The 20,567-nt window shown below is 40.8% G+C and overlaps 1 protein-coding gene across 1 annotated transcript in view; it reads left to right on the top strand.

Annotated features, from left to right (window-relative positions):
- Positions 1 to 20,567, top strand: part of LOC132816926 (protocadherin Fat 3-like) — a 575,577-nt gene that overhangs the window by 473,796 nt on the left and 81,214 nt on the right. Inside the window, exons 14-17 of the mRNA XM_060826951.1 lie at positions 3,251 to 3,640; positions 4,603 to 4,817; positions 12,914 to 13,051; positions 16,952 to 17,095. Coding sequence (XP_060682934.1) covers positions 3,251 to 3,640; positions 4,603 to 4,817; positions 12,914 to 13,051; positions 16,952 to 17,095 — 887 coding nt within the window. The remainder of the gene's footprint in view (positions 1 to 3,250; positions 3,641 to 4,602; positions 4,818 to 12,913; positions 13,052 to 16,951; positions 17,096 to 20,567) is intronic.

Genomic DNA, 20,567 nt, shown 5'->3' with positions numbered 1-20,567 from the left:
CCAATTACCATGGGTCTCAAGTCACATGTAGGCTAGACGAGTAAGGATGGTAGTTTCCTTCCTAAAGGACATTAGTGAACCAGATCGATTTTTCTGACACCATTAATGGATTCATAGTCACCATTAAATTCTTAATTCCAGATATTTATTGAATTCTGATTCTGCCATGGCAGGATTTGAACCCAGGAACCCAGAACAAGGTCATGGCAATACATGAGTGGCACGGTGGCACAGTGGTTAGCACTGTTGCCTCACAACACCAGAGACCCGGGTTCAATTCCTGATTCAGGCGACTGACTGCGTGGAGTTTGCACATTCTCCCTGTGTCTGCATGGGTTTCCTCGGGGGCTCCGGTTTCCTCCCACTGTCACAAAGATGTGCAGGTTAGATGAATTGGCCAAGCTAAATTGCCCGTAGTGTTAGGTAAAGGGCTAGAGTTGGGATAAAAGGTTCTTTTTCAGAATGGCAGCCGGTGACGAGCGGTGTCCCGCAGGGTTCAGTGTTGGGGCCACAGCTATTCGCATTATATATTAATGATTTGGATGAGGGGACTGGGGGCATTCTAGCGAAGTTTGCCGATGATACGAAGTTAGGTGGACAGGCAGGTAGTACTGAGGAAGTGGGGAGGCTACAGAAGGATCTAGACAGGTTGGGAGAGTGGTCCAGGAAATGGCTGATGGAATTTAACGTGAGCAAGTGCGAGGTCTTGCACTTTGGCAAAAAGAATAAAAGCATAGACTACTTTCTAAATGGTGAAAAAATTAGTAAAGCCAAAGTACAAAGGGATCTGGGAGTGCTAGTCGAGGATTCTCTAAAGGTAAACATGCAGGTTGAGTCCGTGATTAAGAAAGCGAATGCAATGTTGTCTCTTATCTCAAGAGGGTTGGAATATGAAAGCAGAGATGTGCTACTGAGACTTTATAAAGCTCTGGTTAGGCCCCATTTGGAGTACTGTGTCCAGTTTTGGTCCCCACACCTCAGGAAGGACATACTGGCACTGGAACGTGTCCAGCGGAGATTCACACGGATGATCCCTAGAATGGCAGGTCTAACATATGAGGAACGGCTGAGGATCCTGGGATTGTATTCATTGGAGTTTAGAAGATTAAGGGGAGACTTAATAGAGATGTACAAGATAATACTTGGCTTGGAAAGGGTGGACGCTAGGAAATTGTTTCCGTTAGGCGAGGAGACTAGGACCCGTGGACACAGCCTTAGAATTAGAGGGGGTCAGTTCAGAACAGAAATGCGGAGACATTTCTTCAGCCAGAGAGTGGTGGGCCTGTGGAATTCATTGCCACAGAGTGCAGTGGAGGCCGGGACGGTAAATGTCTTCAAGGCCGAGATTGATAGATTCTTGTTGTCTCGAGGAATTAAGGGCTATGGGGAGAACGCTAGTAAGTGGAGTTGAAATGCCCATCAGCCATGATTGAATGGCGGAGTGGACTCGATGGGCCGAATGGCCTTACTTCCACTCCTATGTCTTATGGTCTAAATGTAGGGGAATGGGTGAGTTGCGCTTCGGCGGGTCAGTGTGGACTTGTTGGGCTGAAGGGCCTGTTTCCACACTTTAAGTAATCTAAGGGCGGCACGGTGGCACAATGGTTAGCACTGATGCCTCACAGCGCCAGAGACCCGGGTTCAATTCCTGACTCAGGCAGCTGACTGTGTGGAGTTTGCACATTCTCCCCGTGTCTGCGTGGGTTTTCTCCAGGGGCTCCGGTTTCCTCCCACTGTCACAAAGATGTGCAGGTTAGATGAATTGGCCAAGCTAAATTGCCCATAGTGTTAGGTAAAGGGGTAAATGTAGGGGAATGGGTGAGTCGCACTTTGGTAGGTCAGTGTGGACTTGTTGGGCCGAAGGGCCTGTTTCCACACCGTAAGTAATCTAATCTAATCTAATCTGTAGCAACCACTAGCCCATCTCTCAACAAGATCTACCAGAATGGTCCTGCTGAACCCGACTACACTAACATAATTCCTGGGCATGCTTCATAGCTTCTGCTGCACACCGGCTATAGGGCCAGTGATGCACAGCACTCTTGGCTTGTTGGGACTGTAGACTTCTTGCCCTCTGATTTAAATAGGAAGCCTTTACTCAAAGAGTAGTAGGGGTGTGGAATGGCCTGCCTGCAACAATTTTAGACAGGCCGATGTTAAGGGCATTTAAATGTGCATTGGATATACATATGGATAATAATGAAACAGTGTAGGTTAGATGGATATCAGATTAATTTCACAGGTCGGCACAACATCGAGGGCTGAAGGGCCTGTACTGCTTTGTAATGTTCTATGTTCTATGTCTTAAGATGGACTTCTCACATGTAAGGACATGGAAACCCAGATGGCAAGTAATTAACTGGCTGATTTGACATAGGTTGGATGCAGCTTCTGAAAATGGTCATGCCTGCGTGGTCTCTGGCTTTCCAGTCAGTAGCTGGAACCACAATTGTATCATTTAAGTTCAATCCATGTGCTTTCAGGATTTAATTCCACACCTGTGGAATTTCCAAGCAGGTCTGTTGCATTTATGAAATAATGGTTACCTAGTTTTTGGTTCTGTAGTCTCTTATGAGCATTCATTAATGGCCTTGCTTCCTAAACATCATTCTGTATCTGAACAAGGTGCTTATAATTGCCTAAAGTATTTAATTTATTATTAATCTCCATATAGTTATGTAATTCATGTTTAAAAGCATGTTTTGCATTTTAATAAATATAAAAATAAATGATAGTTATGTATTCTTGGATGGAATTTTGGCACTGCTAGCAAGGGCAGCATGTGTAGCCACCCATTGTTGCTTTTAAACTGACTGGCTCTTGAGGTCATTTCAGAGACAATTAAGAGTCAACCATATTGCTGTTGGTCTGGAGCCACATGTAGTCCAGACCAGTTAAGGATGATAGATTTCTTTCCCTGGAGGACATTAATGAACCAGATACATTGTACATGGTTATGTGGTTGCTGTTTGGACCAGTTATTTTCAAACTTTCACCATCTGCCATGGGAGATTTGAAACCATGTCCCAGAACATTAATTTGTAGCTCAGGTTATTGATTCAGTGGCTGTTGATTCAGCTCAATGTTGTTACCTCAGCATAGCATGAAACATAGTGTTACCTGTATCATCAGTAATTATTATTGTGAAAATCTAAACAGCAGTGTTTCTGGTTACTGATATTGTGTAAAATTTGTCATTGAAGTTCAACTACTGTAAGAAATATTTAAAAAGTATTCATTTTGTTATCAGGCCCAAACAGCGACATAGAATATATACTTGTTGACTCTGCTGATGGATTTTTCTCCATTGATAAGTATTCTGGAATCATCAGTCTGGAAAAGGCATTGGATAGAGAGCAGCAAGCATTATACAATCTCACTGTCAAAGCTACAGATCAAGGAATATCGTGGAAACTCTCATCCTTTACTACAGTTACTATCATTGTGTTGGACATCAATGATAATCCACCAGTTTTTGAGAGGCGAGACTATCTAGCCACAATTGCAGAAGATGCAGCTTTGGGAACTGAGGTTTTAATTTTGTACGCTGCCAGCAAGGACATTGGTGCAAATGCCGAAATTACTTACAATATTAAATCTGGTAATGAACATGGAAAATTCAAAATTGATCCTCAAAGAGGTAACAATAATCCATTCTGCTCTTCTTTCATACCGAATCAATTTACAGTGGAATGTAAACTGTAGAAAATGTTTATAGCAGCCAATTTTGAGATATTAAATATTAAGCATGTTCAATAAATGAGGAATGTTCGCTCCCCAAATGTTTGAAACCTGTAGGCATTCTATTTGAAATACATTAATGTTTCATTAGGATGTGTATTTGCATATAGAAACTAATCCAAACATCAATATTTTGATTATAATACTTGATATTGAAGCTTTTGAATTTTCTTTTACATTTATAATGGCTTAGAAGTTTATATGCACATTTTCATATAAATAAGCTCAAATTTAGAATACGGTTAAAAGCATGAAAGACCATTTGAGACAACATTTTCAACTTCACTGTAATTCTAAATTTTAATGTAATGCTCAGAGCTGTCTTTTTCTGCAAGCATTTCTAGTTGCTGCTTGATCCAAATTTTATTGTTATATAAGTCTAATGCCCTTTGAGAAATACTTTCATTGGAACATCCAATTTACTACTAAATTAATTAGTGCAAGTTAGCTTTTGAGTACATACCAGCGTAAGGAAAAGATTGGATTCATTGAGGCAATGTTATTGGCATATACAGCCTTGCTTGATGGCAATAAGTATCAGAGAGTCCATTTCAGAAATCATGATATTCCCATTATTGAGTTGATTGAGGATTGGTACCAGAATTGTCGACACATAAGGAGTGAAATTGATCTTTGAAACTAGTCAAAATGATGGATAATGAATCTACAGACCAGCTTATACCCCACCCAATTTTCTGTTTCATTGACTTCAATTTAATTTTACCATAAATTTCATTCCAATGATAATCACTGTTGTTGATGCCATCTTGGTTAAAATATGACATTATCTGTTTGGAATTATTATTTTCTGTGTTGGATTTAGATTTGCTTGACTTTTTTTGAACTTCACTTCAAACACAGGAATTATTTCTATAATTGAATATCTCGACTATGAAACTTGTAAGGGTTACTACCTTACAATTGAAGCCAGAGATGGAGGCTGTCCTTCACTGAGCACATTCACTACAGTAAATGTCAATATAACAGATGTCAATGATAATGCACCAGAGTTTAGCAGAGAGATATACAATGCTGTTATCAGTGAAGATGCATCTGTTGGAGACTCAGTTGTTAAGGTATGTCTTTTTATTGATGCTTTTTGCTGCACTATACTTCAAGACTCTGGTGAAGAAAGATCCTTAAGTATCATACTAGACTGCAGTTACAAAATAGATTACTGGGAAAGGGAATTTTGTCATCAGACACCAACAGTAATTACTAAGAATGTAGGACTGCATTCATAAAACATACTTTTCAACTTTATTTTTCCCTCAATAGTTGGGGATAGTGCAGATGTAGAAATGCAATCCATCTCTTTTAATTTTCACTCTTTGGAAGCTGCCATCATAAATTGCACCTTCACTTTGGGGACATTTCTACATAGCTTTTTTCAGCCATCCTGCTATTTGGACCTTTGTAGACCCCAGCAAACAGAAATAAAGTAGCACTCAATTATGTATAATTCAAATGTCATTTGACCCTGGGCCAACCAAGAATAACATTTGTCCAGTTCTCCATTTTGGACAGGCTATTCTCTTGTTCATTATCACAGACCTCCAAAATTCCAGAATGTCCAGTATTGCATAAGGCTGTCATATCAGTACATCCTTAATATTATAATAGCTTCATGCCCAGGTTTTGGGATATCAGTGGTCTGAAAGTGATTACAGGAAGTTCTGTGCCACTATATTTTCCACAGCACCATTGTACACCTGCTATCTTTAAACTGTACATAACAGCTAAAAAAAATTCTCCAAACATCTCAAGTGTTATGGGGAGAATAATGAGAGAGTAAGAGCATTCTGTATTATCAAACATCAGGCTTTCTGCACATTCAATCAGGTCAGTACAACCAAACACCCAGAGACCACTGGTGTTTCAAGAGATCTGTCTTATTGGCTGCCAAGATTGCGCACACAGTAGTGGTAGAAGTCACATGAATATGGTAAGTTAACCAACACAATATCTCCAAAAACCTTCATTTTCCAAGTTCCATGCTGTATCTTTTGTAGTTACAAATTGTGCAAGTTATCTAATATACATGGTCACAAAAAATATGTAGTTCATTAACAAAATTCCAATCTTTCAATTTTTGTGAGTTTCTACGCATACATTGAGTATATAGTCTTTAAATCGTGCATGTTTCCGAGAGGTATGCATATTGTTTGCTGTTTGTCAGGTATGTGCTCATTCCTAGGACGCTGATCCTTCTCTAGGGAGTGTTCTTCCAACCATGATTACTGCTGTTGCTGATCCATTTCCGTTGCTAGGGAACAGTGGTCCTCTGAAACTGACAGTCATTCTGTTCTCAATGTGGGATTGAGATTACATTTTGCCAAGCGGTTGTCTACAGTGAAGAAACAGCTGCTCTATGGATGTCTGTTGTTGTTGTGATCTACATTCATGTCCACCCTGTAGGACCAAAGTAACAATTGTCTAACATCAGTCCTAAGTTATCTTGTGGGCTGACTTCTACCAAGAGCATTGAAAGTTTGCACTCTGTCTGACTCTTCAAATCTCAGCTCTGGCATTGACTTGGCAGTTTTATCAAAATGAAATTTGTTTTTCTATAATTTTACCTTGATTTTATCATCCACATCTGGTAGAAATTCTGGCTTCAGTAGTTTTTTACTATTGAACTAGTAGTTTGGATGTGACATGACACTAGATTTTAGATAAAACTATTTTCCATGACTTCAGTGTTTATATTTTTCCATTCAAGGATTGCTGGATCTTTTCATTTTAATGAAGTCTTGATTTCATGATTTTTCACTGCACTACAGTCTTTCCATTTGACTGAATGTGGAGAAGCTGGTGTTGGACTGGGGTGACAAAGTTAAAAATCATACAACATTAGATCATAGTCCAAAAGGTTTATTTGGAAGCACTAGCCTTTGGAGCACTGCTCCTTCATCAAGTAGTAGTGATTTGACTGAAGATAGTGTGGAGATGATGTATGGCTTGAATTTTGCAATCCTTCATGAAGCAGCTGAATTTTCCATTTATGAATTGGAGGCCATTCATCATCACAATGCGTGCAATGTTGTGACGACTGAAGTGCTCTTTCACTCATTCTTCAGTTTCACTGGTAATCATTGAAATTAGCTGATCAACCTCCAATCAATTGTCGGAATTATAGCCAATGGTAATACAAAATGAATTCTGTGAATGCAAACAGTTCTACTTGAAGCTTTATCCATGGTCTCCCTGGGATGTCAGATGTCATTAGTGGCACTTCAGCTTGCTTAGCTTCGGATTCATCATGTACACTGCACTGTCTAAATATAAATCACATTGCTCCTGTTTGGTCACTTCTCTTAGTCTAGCCTCAGTTCTTTGATATACCTCATTGATATACTTCAACATACATTTTTTCTTAGGGATAATCACTGTACTTCATTTGCGCAATATGGCATTTGGAATATCAATTACTATATGCCCATACACTCCAGCACATATGTTGTTAATACTTTCAGGACATCCTTTCATCAACATTTCCTGCAACATTTGGAGAGTTGCATCTTTGCATTTTTTTTTGTCTGATTTGAACAAGACCTTTGTCTTTCAGATGCAGTGTCACTGTTGGGTTGATGACTTCCAGAGTATGTTTAGCCAGAGCTTGCTGCATTGATCTCTCTCATTCGTCTAATTTGAGATGATATTCACCAGGAGTCACCTCAGTCCTGTGAAAACATTTTTGTAATCTTTTAGCTTCTACTTGGCAGTCAATTGCTTAATGGCCTGCAAAATGCTGTGAATCTCTTTTGACATACCTCAGAACACTCATCCACGTGTTGGACTTGCATCATTTGAGATGAATGAAATTTGCTTAATGTCTATCTGGAACTCTGGATCATTGTTGTCAAGACTGCTGTGGGCTGTTGACTTCATTTGTTCGCTTGGTATGAACATCATTCTATTTTATAACATCAAATTCACCTTTAAGGGCATCATTTTCCAAGTCACACTCTTAATTACTTCATATAGATCTGCAAAGATATTTAATTCAATACAATGTATCTATCTAACACTTCATAATGCATATGATGCGCTCCTTCTGTAGTCGTCATTGAAACTGTCAAAAATTATTTATCACCTTTAGACCTGATGATTCCATTCTGCTGTATGGTGTAATACAATTCATCAGAATCATTAACTGATATCTCAGAAGTAGGCACTTCTATAGGTTTGCACTCCTTCTTTCTAGCAGAGCACTTGCATGCAAAGTGATTGCCTTTCTCTCAGTTAGAGCTGCCCCCATGCTGGGTGAGCTTTCATTTTTATGTAATTAGTTCTTCCTGTTTACCAATCTGTTGTTCTCATTTAGGCTTGGAATGTTTCTTGGAATATGTGTTACCTCATAATTGTCTATTTCAGAGTGTCAGTTACATTTTAATAGCTTTTCTAAAGCTTCCTTTCACCTGTCAAGGCTGAAGTGCTGTCACAGAAGGATCTCTTATGCTTAAAATAAGCCTATTCTGATGAGATCATCTTTCAGTTATCTAAACTCTCTCAGGGTTCAGCCAAATGTATCAGTGCAGCCATTTATTGATCAGTCCTCCTTCCCAAGAACTCTAATATCGACCATTAAGGGCGGCACGGTGGCACAGTGGTTAGCACTGCTGCCTCACAGCGCCAGGGACCTGGGTTCAATTCCCGCCTCAGGCGACTGACTGTGTGGAGTTTGCACGTTCTCCCCGTGTCTGCGTGGGTTTCCTCCGGGTGCTCCGGTTTCCTCCCACAGTCCAAAGATGTGCAGGTCAGGTGAATTGGCCATGCTAAATTGCCCGTAGTGTTAGGTAAGGGGTATGGGTGGGATGCGCTTCGGCGGGTCGGTGTGGACTTGTTGGGCCGAAGGGCCTGTTTCCACACTGTAAGTAATCTAATCTAAATGTCTTGTGTATATATTAGATAACATTAATATGGAGTCCAAAGTCTATATTCAAAGCATTCAAAATCTTTCCTTATTGTCATTTATGATTTGAGTATCTGGAAAGACACTGCTTGATTAGGGACAGCCAGCACGGATTTGTGAGGGGTAGGTCTTGCCTTACAAGTCTTATTGAATTCTTTGAGGAGGTGACCAAGCATGTGGATGAGGGTAGAGCAGTGGATGTAGTGTACATGGATTTTAGTAAGGCATTTGATAAGGTTCCCCATGGTAGGCTTATGCGAAAAGTCAGGAGGCATGGGATAGTGGGAAATTTGGCCAGTTGGATAGAGAACTGGCTGACCGGTCGAAGTTAAAGAGTGGTGGTAGATGGTAAATATTCAACCTGGAGCCCAGTTACATGTGGGTTCCGCAGGGATCAGTTCTGGGTCCTCTGCTGTTTGTAATTTTTATTAATGACTTGGAAGAGGGATTCGAAGGGTGGGTCAGTAAATTTGCAGGTGATACGAAGATTGGTGGAGATGTGGATAGTGAGGAGGGCTGTTGTCAGCTGCAAAGGGACATAGATATGATGCAGAGCTAGGCTGAGGAGTGGCAGATGGAGTTCAACCCTGTCAAGTGTGTGATTGTCCATTTTGGAAGGACAAATAAGAATGCGGAATACAGGGTTAACGGTAGGGTTCTTAGTAAGGTGGAGGAGCAGAGGGATCTTGGGGTCTATGTTCATAGATCTTTGAAAGTTGCCATCAGGTGGATAGAGCTTGTATGAAGGCCTATGGTGTATTAGCGCTCATTAGCAGAGGGATTGAATTCAAGAGTCGTGATGTGATGTTGCAGCTGTATAGGACCTTGGTAAGGCCACATTTGGAGTACTGTGTGCAGTTCTGGTCACTTCACTTTAGGAAAGATGTGGAAGCTTTGGAGAGGGTGCAGAGGAGATTTACCAGGATGTTGCTTGGAATGGAGAATAGGTCATACGAGGATAGGTTGAGAGTGCTAGGCCTTTTCTCATTGGAACGACGAAGGATGAGGGGTGACTTGATAGAGGTTTTTAAGACGATCAGGGGAATAGATAGAATAGACAGTCGGAGACTTTTTCCCTGGGTACAACAGAGTGTTACAAGGGGACATAAATTTAAGGTGAAGGGTGGAAGGTATGGGGGGATGTCAGGGGTAGGTTCTTTACTCAGAGTGGTGAGGGCATGGAATGCGCTGCCTGTGGGAGTGGCAGAGTCAGAATCATTGGTGACCTTTAAGCGGCAATTGGATAGGTACATGGATAGGTGCTTAAGCTAGGACAAATGTTCGGCACAACATCGTGGGCCGAAGGGCCTGTTCTATGCTGTATTGTTTTATGTTCCATTTCTGCTCCTGAATGAGACTTGAGCTGTATTGTGGCTTGTGGCACTCTTTTCCCAACATGGATAACAGGATTGGAGCTCTTATTTGTGCAGATTTTCTTCTCATTAATTCAGTTGCTATTTCATTGTTTTGTTAATGAAGATAGAAAACATTTCTAGTTCTGTCTTCTATCTCCTTTCACTTCCACAGCAGCAGAGAGAGGAAAATTCTTAGCCATGTTAATGTGTCCAGTGATTCAAAGTTGAAAACTTTTTTCAAGAAGTTTTTCATTTCTGTTGTTACATCTGACTGGGGAAGTGCACTTGAAGTCAGGCTTCATTTTTCCTGGAGTCATCACAAAAGTTAAATATTTTGTTTCAAAGTACATAGAATTCCCCAATTTACCTGGCTTTGAGACCCAGGTTGATGGAAAACACAAACAATACTGTACTTAACACTAATGACTATTAATTAGAAGTGAGTAGACACTAGCAACAGTTAAGCAATTATGGACTGTAAGCATGAAGTTCTACTTCTAAAACTCATTCACTTATAAACTCCCCTTATACACAAGCACATACACAATGTACGCGTGTGCATCCACGTATAGAAAAGAAATGGATATTTAAGGACAGGGAATACTGGGAAAGCAGTTCAGTGATTTCTGTTCACTGGCTCTGGTGAAATGGTTCTTCAGCTGATCAAAATGCTGCTTCTCAGTCTTCCTTTTTTGGATGCTTCCACTAATTTTCAAGAGGTACAGCATGGCTAGTTCACTTATAAAAGGTCTCTGACTTCTTAAAGTCACAGCTTGCAGCAACTACTGAAGGAATGATAAATTGGATTTATTCAGGCTTCTCTTTACTGCAGAGAACAGTGAGAGTTCCTAAGCTGGTGGAGATCTGATGACTTCTCTATTTTCTTGTGCACAGCCCCAAGCTTCTACCTGAGAGCTTGTTGGCAACCGGCTGGCCTTTGCCATCGATAACTGATTACTTATCTAGAGACCAATCAGCTTCTTGTTACAAGCCAGAGTTCCATTTGTACACAAAGCTTCAACCCATCTACCAACATCACTTTACTGATTCAACAAGCAAATCTATAAACAATGCTTATACTGAATGCCAGGATACTTGCTGTCAAAACATTCATCAGTCCATGGTTTTTAACCGTTTTTTTCTTCAATACAATTCACAATTAAAAATGCATAAAAATAAAAATGCACAGTTTTTATATTTTTTATTTCAGTAAGTGACTACATTAAAGCTTTAAAAATCCACATATTTTCAGCTGAGCATTCCTTCCTGTCTTTTCTACAAACAGAGGAACCTCGATTATCCGAACGAGATGGGTGGACAGTATTTCATTTGGATAATTTATTATTCGGTTACTTGATTCAATGCCTTTCCTCTGGGGCTCGGAGTTTTCTGTTACATCCGCTCCCCTTTCAGGAGACTAGGCAAGCCCCTGACCCTCTGTCAATTCCCCCACCCCATCCAACCCCATCTGCCCACACAACAGTCTGCTCCCCCAACCCTGTCCAATACCGCCCCATCCCCCACCCATCCCCAACTCTGTCCAATCCCATGCACATGCTTGCATGCGAACACACACACACCCCTTTTAACTGCAACTTTTTGACAGGTTCCACCTTTGCCCTGTTCAGGACAATGTTTGAGAGATTATCTAGGGAAGGGAGTTAGGGTACACCACTGTGTCGAACTCCAGGGAACATGTGGAGAGAGCGAGAGCACGGGTGGGCGGTCAGTTATTTGGAGACGGTGCCTGGGCTCCCACCGATGTCCAGGATTGTCCACAACAGCATTTCAGTAAGCCGAGTTCACTTTTAATCATTGTAATCAAAAAACATGATCAGTGTTGGAAACCCCTCTTTGATGTAATGCTTCTATTGGGACCTTGAGATCATCTTCGGATAATCCGAAATTTGGATAATTGATATTCGGATAATCGAGCTTCCTCTGTACTTAGCTATCTTACAGCTCTGAAAATTCACCCAATCCTAGTGCTTGACTCCTGAAACAAGGTTTAAAGCAATATGTTTTATTGGCTGACAAGACTGCACACAAAGGCATTTCTAGCAATAAAAAGTGGTTACCTCAAGCCAGCCAATACGTGAAGTACAACTCTACTTCTCCCAATAGCTAGAAACTAGATTAAGGCAAAGTGTAAATTATGCTTCCAATTATTTGCAGTTGGTAACCACCTTCTATTGCACCACATTGTAACTTAAACTCCAACAATCAACTTCGATATTGCGGTATTTTGAGCCCTTTCCCCCCTTCCCTGCAACAGCTCTATAATCTTGATACTACCCTCTTTGTCTTGGCGCTGTTATGCTTTGGAAGCACTGTGGCTGGAAGACTATTTGTATGTTGTAATTTCAAAGTGACTGCATAGAGTGTATTTATTCCCTGACAGCAGACTGTGTCACAGGCTGCTATTTGTGCAGCTCACAAAGGTTTCTTTAATTATGCTAATGAAGGACAAAAACAACATAGTCTGTCCTCAAAGAATTGACAGAGCTTGCACAGCACTGCTTTGAAGTCACACTTTGCAACAAATAATTAACCTCATTAACTGGAGCAACTACACTCTCCCCTCTGCTTTCAAAATCTTCCTCCAAAGCAAACCTTTTAAGCATGCCTTTGGCCAGCTCTCCAAAATCAGGCTTGGCATCTGTTTTACCACTCAAACTAAGGTTTTACTCTTGAAAATGTTTCATTAGGTTAGAGTTACTATAAGAATGGAAGTTGTATTTGTTAATATATCACTGCAAATATACTGATGGCAAGTACTTCCATTTTCATTTCTTGTTTTGAATGTAACATTTATGACTGATTCATTTCTGAAGTTTGACCACAATAGTAATGCTATTTCTTACTGAATTTCTCAATATTAACCTAGAGTTTATTTGCCTAGGTTCTGGCAGAAGATTGCGATAGTCAGATCAATGCACAGATTAATTTTTCCATTGTGAATGGAGACCCAGACAACTACTTCAATATTCATCCAGTCACAGGTTTAATCAAGGTCAAAGAGCAACTTGATAGAGAAAAGGTAAGAAAACATTGATCATAGAACCTTGTTTTACCATTCTGTTGAAATATTTCCAATTTAAATTGTTCTGTTCCTTTCAAGGTAAATGTGCTGTGTGAATAGTATTGATCCTTATAGATCAATGTTCATTTCAACACCTTATGTTAGCTGGGGTTAAAATTGACATTCTGCATTCAGCCATTACATTTCTAGGCTACCTACAGAGAAACTACAAGCAAAATTAATTCTCCTAGTTTCTGCAAAGTGCTATTCCATTGATGCTTTTATGTATTTAAGTTGTAATTTAATGTGACTTGCAAGATGTGAAAAACATAAACAAGCCACTCGGTATGCTGAGGTCCCCCACATGATTATATTACTGTAAATAATTGAGGAGGATTTGACTAACAAAATAATTAAGTTGCAGTGCAAGGAAAAATACAGCAATTTCAAAATAACAGGTCCCTGATTTTAAGCCAACTTTGAGTAATTAATCAGGGCCAATCAAGAAAAATGAGTATTAGCAGAGATGAATGTACATCAACGATCAGAAGTATTACCCTTCCGGAACTCTCCTCCACGCGTTGAATACCTTCCTTTACCCATCATTTTATTGTCAGCTGCAAAAAAAATCTATGGTTTCTGATATCAAATTATCGAATAATAAAACCAAACTACAATCTCTTTTTGATTCACTCCTGAGCAAAAAGCATCCCCACATTCCAGTGCAAAGAAGAAAACTGATGATCTAACAGTAGGAATGCTGTTTCAGATTAAGATCCAATAAGATATAAGGAGAAATTACTTCCTTCAAAGGCTTGTGAATCTGGAATCTCCGAAGGAGGAGATAGACAAATTTTAATTAGTAACAGGTTGAAGGATGAGCACGGAAGTAAAGTTGAGGCTGAAATGACATGAGCCATGATCATATAGAATAACAGAGCAGTGTTGAAGGACTGAACTGTCTACACTTGCGCCTAGTACTTATAGTTTTGTGTTCTTATACCTTGTAAGCACATTAATGTTGCATTATTCTGATGAAATATGGAACTGAGATTTTTTGTACCAATTCTGAGAAGCAGTGAGCTGGGCCTTCAATAGGGAAGTTACTTCTGACAAAATGGATAGAGCCAAGATTACTACAGGGCCTCCAAAGAGCTGCTTTATGGCTATTAATGCAGCTTCTTCAAGCTGCCTGTTAAGTTCTTCTTAGCAGTTGCAGGAAGACAGATTCACGGTCATACCATCTTATATCAACAAAGGTGATTAACAAAGCAGTTCTTAAAAGTGAAGGAGAGGCCAAAAAGATTCAAGTGATCCTAAAGGCACTACCCCCTTTCTGTTCCAACTTGGTGGCAGATAATAGATGCCACCTTAAATGCAATCTTGTCTTTCGGTTGAAAGATCATAAAGTTCCAGTCCTATTCCAGGACGTGGTTATAATATTTAGGTAACAGAGTATCTTGGAAATGCTGATTTATTAATGGTGTATTGTTCTGATGAAATATGGCACTGAGATTTTGTTTCACAATTTTAATGAATTTAACAATCACAGAACTATTGCAGGTCATCCAGCCTGTTGTGTCTGTATGATACTCCATAGGAGCAATTTCCTGAGTGTCATTCACCTGCATTGATCCCCTGGGTCTGCACATTCTTTCTTTTCTGATAGCAATTTAATTATTAATGAATGAATCCACTGATCCTGCCTATGACACATTGTCAGGCAAATTCTTAATGCTTCATGCATCAAAACATTTCTTTCCCTCATGATGCCATTGTTTCTTTTACCAGTCACCATTAATCTGTGTCCACTTTTAGTCAATTCCTTCACCGAAGGAACATTTTTTTTTCCCAATCTACTGTGGTCAAACTCCTCATGATTTGAATACCTCTATCAAATTCCCTTTCAACTTTCTCTAGGAAAAATAGTCTCAGCTTTTACAATCTAACTGTGTAACTGAAGTTCTTCATCTCTCGAACCTTCACTCTGCACTGTCTTCAGATCTTTCCTAAACTATGGCACCCAGAACTTGGGCACAAGTTGAGGCAGAATGATGTTCTGTACAATAATATAAAACAAAGAACTGCAGATGCTAGAAACCTGAAATAAAAATAGAAATTACTAGAGGAAGTCAGCATGTCTGGCAGCATCTGTGAGAGAAAGCAGTGTTAAATATTTTGAGTTCAGTCACCCTTCTTCAGAACTGTCAGTATTTTGGAAAGAGTGGTATATATGCTGAAGTCAGAGCAGTGGGGTAAAGAAATCCATGGTTGGAGATGAAGCCTTGACAGAGAGAATGACTGTTAGGCAGACAAAGGGATGGATGATCATATGCAAGGGAGAAAGAAAACTGATGGTAAGTAGGTAAAAATGGGTTGGCTATGCTGAAAGCAATCTCTGTCATGACAGGGCCTGGGGTGTGGGAGTGTGTCAAGAACCTAAAGTAAATTGTTGAAAAATTATTGAACTTAATTCTGAGTCCTGGAGGCTGCAGGGTCCCCAAGCAGAAAATGAGTTACTGTTCTACTAGGTTGTGCTGAGTTTCACTGAAGCACTGTAGCATACTCGAGACAGAAACGTAGGCCAGGGAACATGGTGATGTGTTAAAGTGAAAGGCAACTGGAAGCACGGAATCATTTTCATGCACAGAATGTAGGTGTTCTGCAAAATGGTCACCCAGTTTCATCCCCAATGTAGAAGAAACCACAATGTGAGCAACAAATAAGTAAACTACATAGATTGAAGCACTGCTTCACCTGGAAGGAGTATCGAGAGCCTTGGATAGTGAAAAGGGAGGAGGTAAATGGCCCGTGTTGCATCTTCTGCTACAGCAGGATGGTGCAGACTCATTGGGCTGAATGGCCTCTTGCTGCACTACAAGGATTCTGTAATTCTATTGTCTACTCTATTTACTGACTTCAATGCCCTTTTCATTATTATTACATTATTATTATTCATTATTATGTTATTAATGTGTAAAATATCAATATATAATTTATATCCCTATGAGAGTCCAAATATAATCCCTTGGAGGTCTCCATTACAAAATATTCTCCAGTCTGATGAACATCTATTAACCACTGCACTCACTTTTGTATCACTCATCCAATTTGGGATCTATGTTGCTACTTTCTTTATTTTATGCACAATGTCTCGTGCACAACTCTATTGTGTAACATTTTTAAATGGCTTCTGGAGGTTCCTACATGCTACATCAATAAAATAATCTTCTTAACTCATCAAAAATGTCATGTTACTTAAACATAATTTATCTTAATAAATCTGTGCAGGCTTTCCTAAATTAACCCATATTTGCCCAAGGGATAATTAGATATACTAAATTAGCATGTTTAGTATCTTCCCTCCCACCCTATTTGTACTGACTGGTTTGTAGTTTCTGATTACAGTAATCTCATAGTTATTTATATGTTTATGAACTGTGGATGCAGAATGTCAATCACCTTTGTTCAAATATTATCCGAGGTTTGTTGTATGAACTGTATGACAAGGTTTTGATATAGCAAGCCATTTGGCATGGAGTGTACTGGTTGTGGAACCACACAAAATATTAATATACTTATATCAAATTTAAATAAGTAGCTAATCTGTCAGTTAAAATGGGATTCCGAGGATTTTAATTTGTGTTTTCATTTTAGCATAGCAAATTCATGCTCAGATGATGAAATTGTGGAACTTATCTCCAAGATTCAGTAACTGGCTATATTAACCAACATATTGCAGTATTGCAAAGGCTTATGAGTAGTACAAGATTTTGCAAGACTGTTTGGTTTGAATTTGAGTCATGAGAGTACCTCTAAGTATTATGCAATTAAGGAAATCTTTCTATCAAATGCTCTTGAATGCTTTAAATAAACTTTGTAAATTATCTTGTAATGATAATTTAATTACTCCAACAGATATCTGGGTATTCATTAACTGTGCAAGCCAAAGACAGTGGAACACCTTCTATGTCATCTACAGTTAATGTGAATATTGATGTCTCTGATATTAATGATAATCCTCCTGATTTCATCCCAGCAAATTATTCAGCTGTCATTCAGGTATATCTCTGAAGTAGCTCCAATTCATGTTTCCTTTGTATATTATTCAAATTGATAAACTTGCTTTTCATGCGACTTTATTGTCAACTCATTTAGATTAGTTAAATCAAAGCCATTTTTGCAAGAATTTAGCTTCTGACTTCATCAGGAAATATTCTGTGTTAGAATTTTCTAATACTGATATATTTTGTAATTTTTGGTGGATCTGAGGCATATTACTTGGGTGCCCAGTTCTCAGGTGAGTTTATATATTCTTCTTTATGTGTTCTTTTGAAAATTTGTATAGTAAATTAGGAAGCACAAAAGCAAAAAAAAATTTCATTTATGTCTCTCCCCCCCCCCCCCCCCCCCCCCCCCCCCTCAAAATTAGTATCTTTCAATTGTCCACTTCTTCAAATACCTTGCAGGCTCCCCCTTAAATTGTTCACCCTTCCTGCCTGCAGTGCCTCACTGAACGTCTTGTTCCATATGTTCAGCACACCCTGCGATAAACACTAAAAATTTGACCGTCTGTGGACTTTTTATTTTGTGGTCTTTGTAGCAATCTCAAACATTTTATTGTGGTTCAGTTTTAGTATCCTCTTAATCTTGAATCGCATAATTCGTGAGATCTCCTACTTCTGGAATGAAATCCCAGAATTTTCTACCTCTCTGCTAAGGATCAATTGTTTTGAGCTAGGATTCAATACAGTCTTCTGTGTTTGCTGCACAGTAGCAGGCAGAAATGTTAATAGTTCTCAAATTTTGAATATGTATACATTGCCTTATATATGGGCACACCTCCTGATCTAGTTTGTCCATTGCATTGTTACTTCTAAGAATCTATCAACAGATTTTTTTTTGTATTATGTTAAGTCTTGTAGTGCATAGCAACTTAGTTAAGATTCACAGGGGCTAAATTCAATAACTTTTAAAAACAAATCTGGGAATTGTGAGAAGAACGAATCTGAACTAGATTTATTTTTTCTGATGCTGTTAGTTTGCATGATTGTTATTGCAACCAGAGCTAAAAACAGTTTTTAGTTACTGCACATTTTAAAGGTATCGTCCCAAGTTTGTGCAAGGCCTCCACCATTTAAACGGGGCCCTTCCCTATTTAAAGACGGCCTGAACCTTTTAAATGGGAATCATTTAACATCTGACCATAAGACTATGAGACCATAAAACATAGGAGTGCAAATTAGGCCATTTGGTCCATCAAGTCTGCTCCGCCATTCAATCAACCTTCTAAACTCCACCAAGTATAAATCCAGGGTCCTCAAATGTTCCTCATATGTTACTCCTTTGATTCCTTGGATCATTGTCGTGAACCTCCTCTGGTCCCACTCCAGGGCCAGTGTATCCTTCCTCAGTACTCCAAATATGGTCTGACTAGAAGTTCGAGAGGATTAGAATATTAAACCTCTGAAGTAAATCCCTGCTTTTATATTTTCAAGATAAATACTATCATTGTATTTGCCTTCATAACTACCAACTTGACCTGGGAGAGAGTGAGGACTGTAGAAGCTGGAGTACCAGAGTTGAAAAATGTGGTGCTGGAAAAAAAACAGCAGGCCAGGCAGCATCCGAGGAGCAAGAGAATCGACGTTTCAAGCATAAGCCCTTCTTCAGGAATGAGGCTGGTGTGCCAAGTGGGCTGAGATAAAAGGTAGGGGGGAGGGAATTTGGAGGAGGGGCACTGGGAATACGATAGGTGGAAGGAGGTGAGGGTGAGGATGATAGGCTGGAGAGGGGGGGGGGGCGGAGAGGTTGGGAAGAAGATTGCAGGTCAAGGGGGGGTGCTGAATCCGAGGGTTGGGACTGAGATAAGGTGGGGGGAGAGGAATTGAGGAAGCTGGAGAAATCTACATTCATCCCATGTGGTTGGAGGGTTCCTAGGCGGAAGATGAGGCGCTCTTCCTCCAGGCGTCGTGTGGCCAGGGTCTGGCGATGGAGGAGGCCAAGGACCTGCATGTCATTGGCAGAGTTAAAGTGTTCAGCCATGGGGCAGTTGGGTTGGTTGGTGCGGGTGTCCCAGAGGTGTTCCCTGAAACGTTCTGCAAGTAGGCGGCCTATCTCCCCAATGTAGAGGAGACCACATCAGGTATAGCGGATACAGTAAATGATGTGTGTGGAGGTGCAGGAGAATTTGCGATAGATATAGAAGGATACATTGGGGCCTTGGAGGGAGGTGAGGAGGGGAAGTGTGGGCGCAAGTTTTGCACCTCTTGCGGTTGTAGGGGAAGGTTGGTTGGTGGGGGTGTGGACTTGACAAGGGAGTCGCGGAGGGAATGGCCTCTCCTGAATGCCGATAGGGGTGGAGAGAGAAATATATCCCTGATGGTGGGGTCTGTCTGGAGGTGGCGGAAATGATGGAGGATGATTCGATGTATCTGGAGGTTGGTGGGGTGGAAGATGAGGACCATTGGGGTTCTGTCCTGGTGGCAATTGGAGGGACGGGGTTCAAGGGCGGAGGCGCGGGAAGTGGAGGAGATGCGGTGGAGAGTGTCGTCGACCACATCGGAGGGGAAATTGCGGTTTTTGAAGAAGGAGGCCATTTGAATTATTCAGTAGTGGAATTGGTCCTCCTGGGAGTAGACGCAGTGGAGGCGGAGGAATTGGGAATAGGGGTTGGCGTTTTTTACAGGGGGCAGGGTTGGAGGAGGAGTAATCTAGGTCACTGTGAGACTGGGTCGCTTTGTAGTAAATGTCTGTGTTGAGTCGGTTGCCTTCCACCCCGACCTCAAAATTAAGCTGGACCATCTCAGACTCCTCCCTCCCCTTCCTAGACCTCTCCATTTCTATCTTGGGTGACCAACTCAACACAGACATTTACTACAAACCGACCGACTCCAACAGCTACCTAGATTACATCTCCTCCCACCCTGCCCCCTGTAAAAACGCTATCCCATATTCCCAATTCCTCTGCCTCCGCCATATTTGCTCTCAGGAGGATCAAGTCCACTACCGAACAACTCAAATGGCCTCCTTCTTCAAAAACTGCAAATTCCCCTTCAACGTGCTCGACGATGCTCTCCACCGCATCTCCTCCACTTCCTGCATCTCGCCCTTGAACCCCACCCCCCCAATCGCCGCCAGGACAGAACCCCAATGGTCCTCACCTTCCACCCCACCAACCTCCGAATACATCGTATCATCCTCCGTCATTTCCGCCACCTCCAGACAGACCCCAGTTCCAGGGATATATTTCCCTCTCCACCCCTATCAGCATTCAGGAGAGACCACTCCCTCCTTGACTCCCTTGTCAAGTCCATACCTCCCACGAACCCAACCTCCACTCTCGGCACCTTCCCCTGCAACCACAGGACATGCAAAACTTGCGCCACACCTCCCCCCTCATCTCCCTCCAAGGCCCCAATGGATCCTTCTATATCCGTCGCAAAGTCACCTGCAACTCCATACAAATTATTTACTGTATCCGCTGCACCCGATGTGGTCTCCTCTACATCGGGGTGACGGGCCGCCTACTTGC

This window comes from Hemiscyllium ocellatum, chromosome 6 (genome assembly GCF_020745735.1).
Source record: "Hemiscyllium ocellatum isolate sHemOce1 chromosome 6, sHemOce1.pat.X.cur, whole genome shotgun sequence".
Taxonomy (NCBI): Eukaryota; Metazoa; Chordata; class Chondrichthyes; order Orectolobiformes; family Hemiscylliidae; genus Hemiscyllium; species Hemiscyllium ocellatum.
Note: the sequence above shows the minus strand (reverse complement) of the source record. Positions and strands in the feature narration are given on the sequence as shown.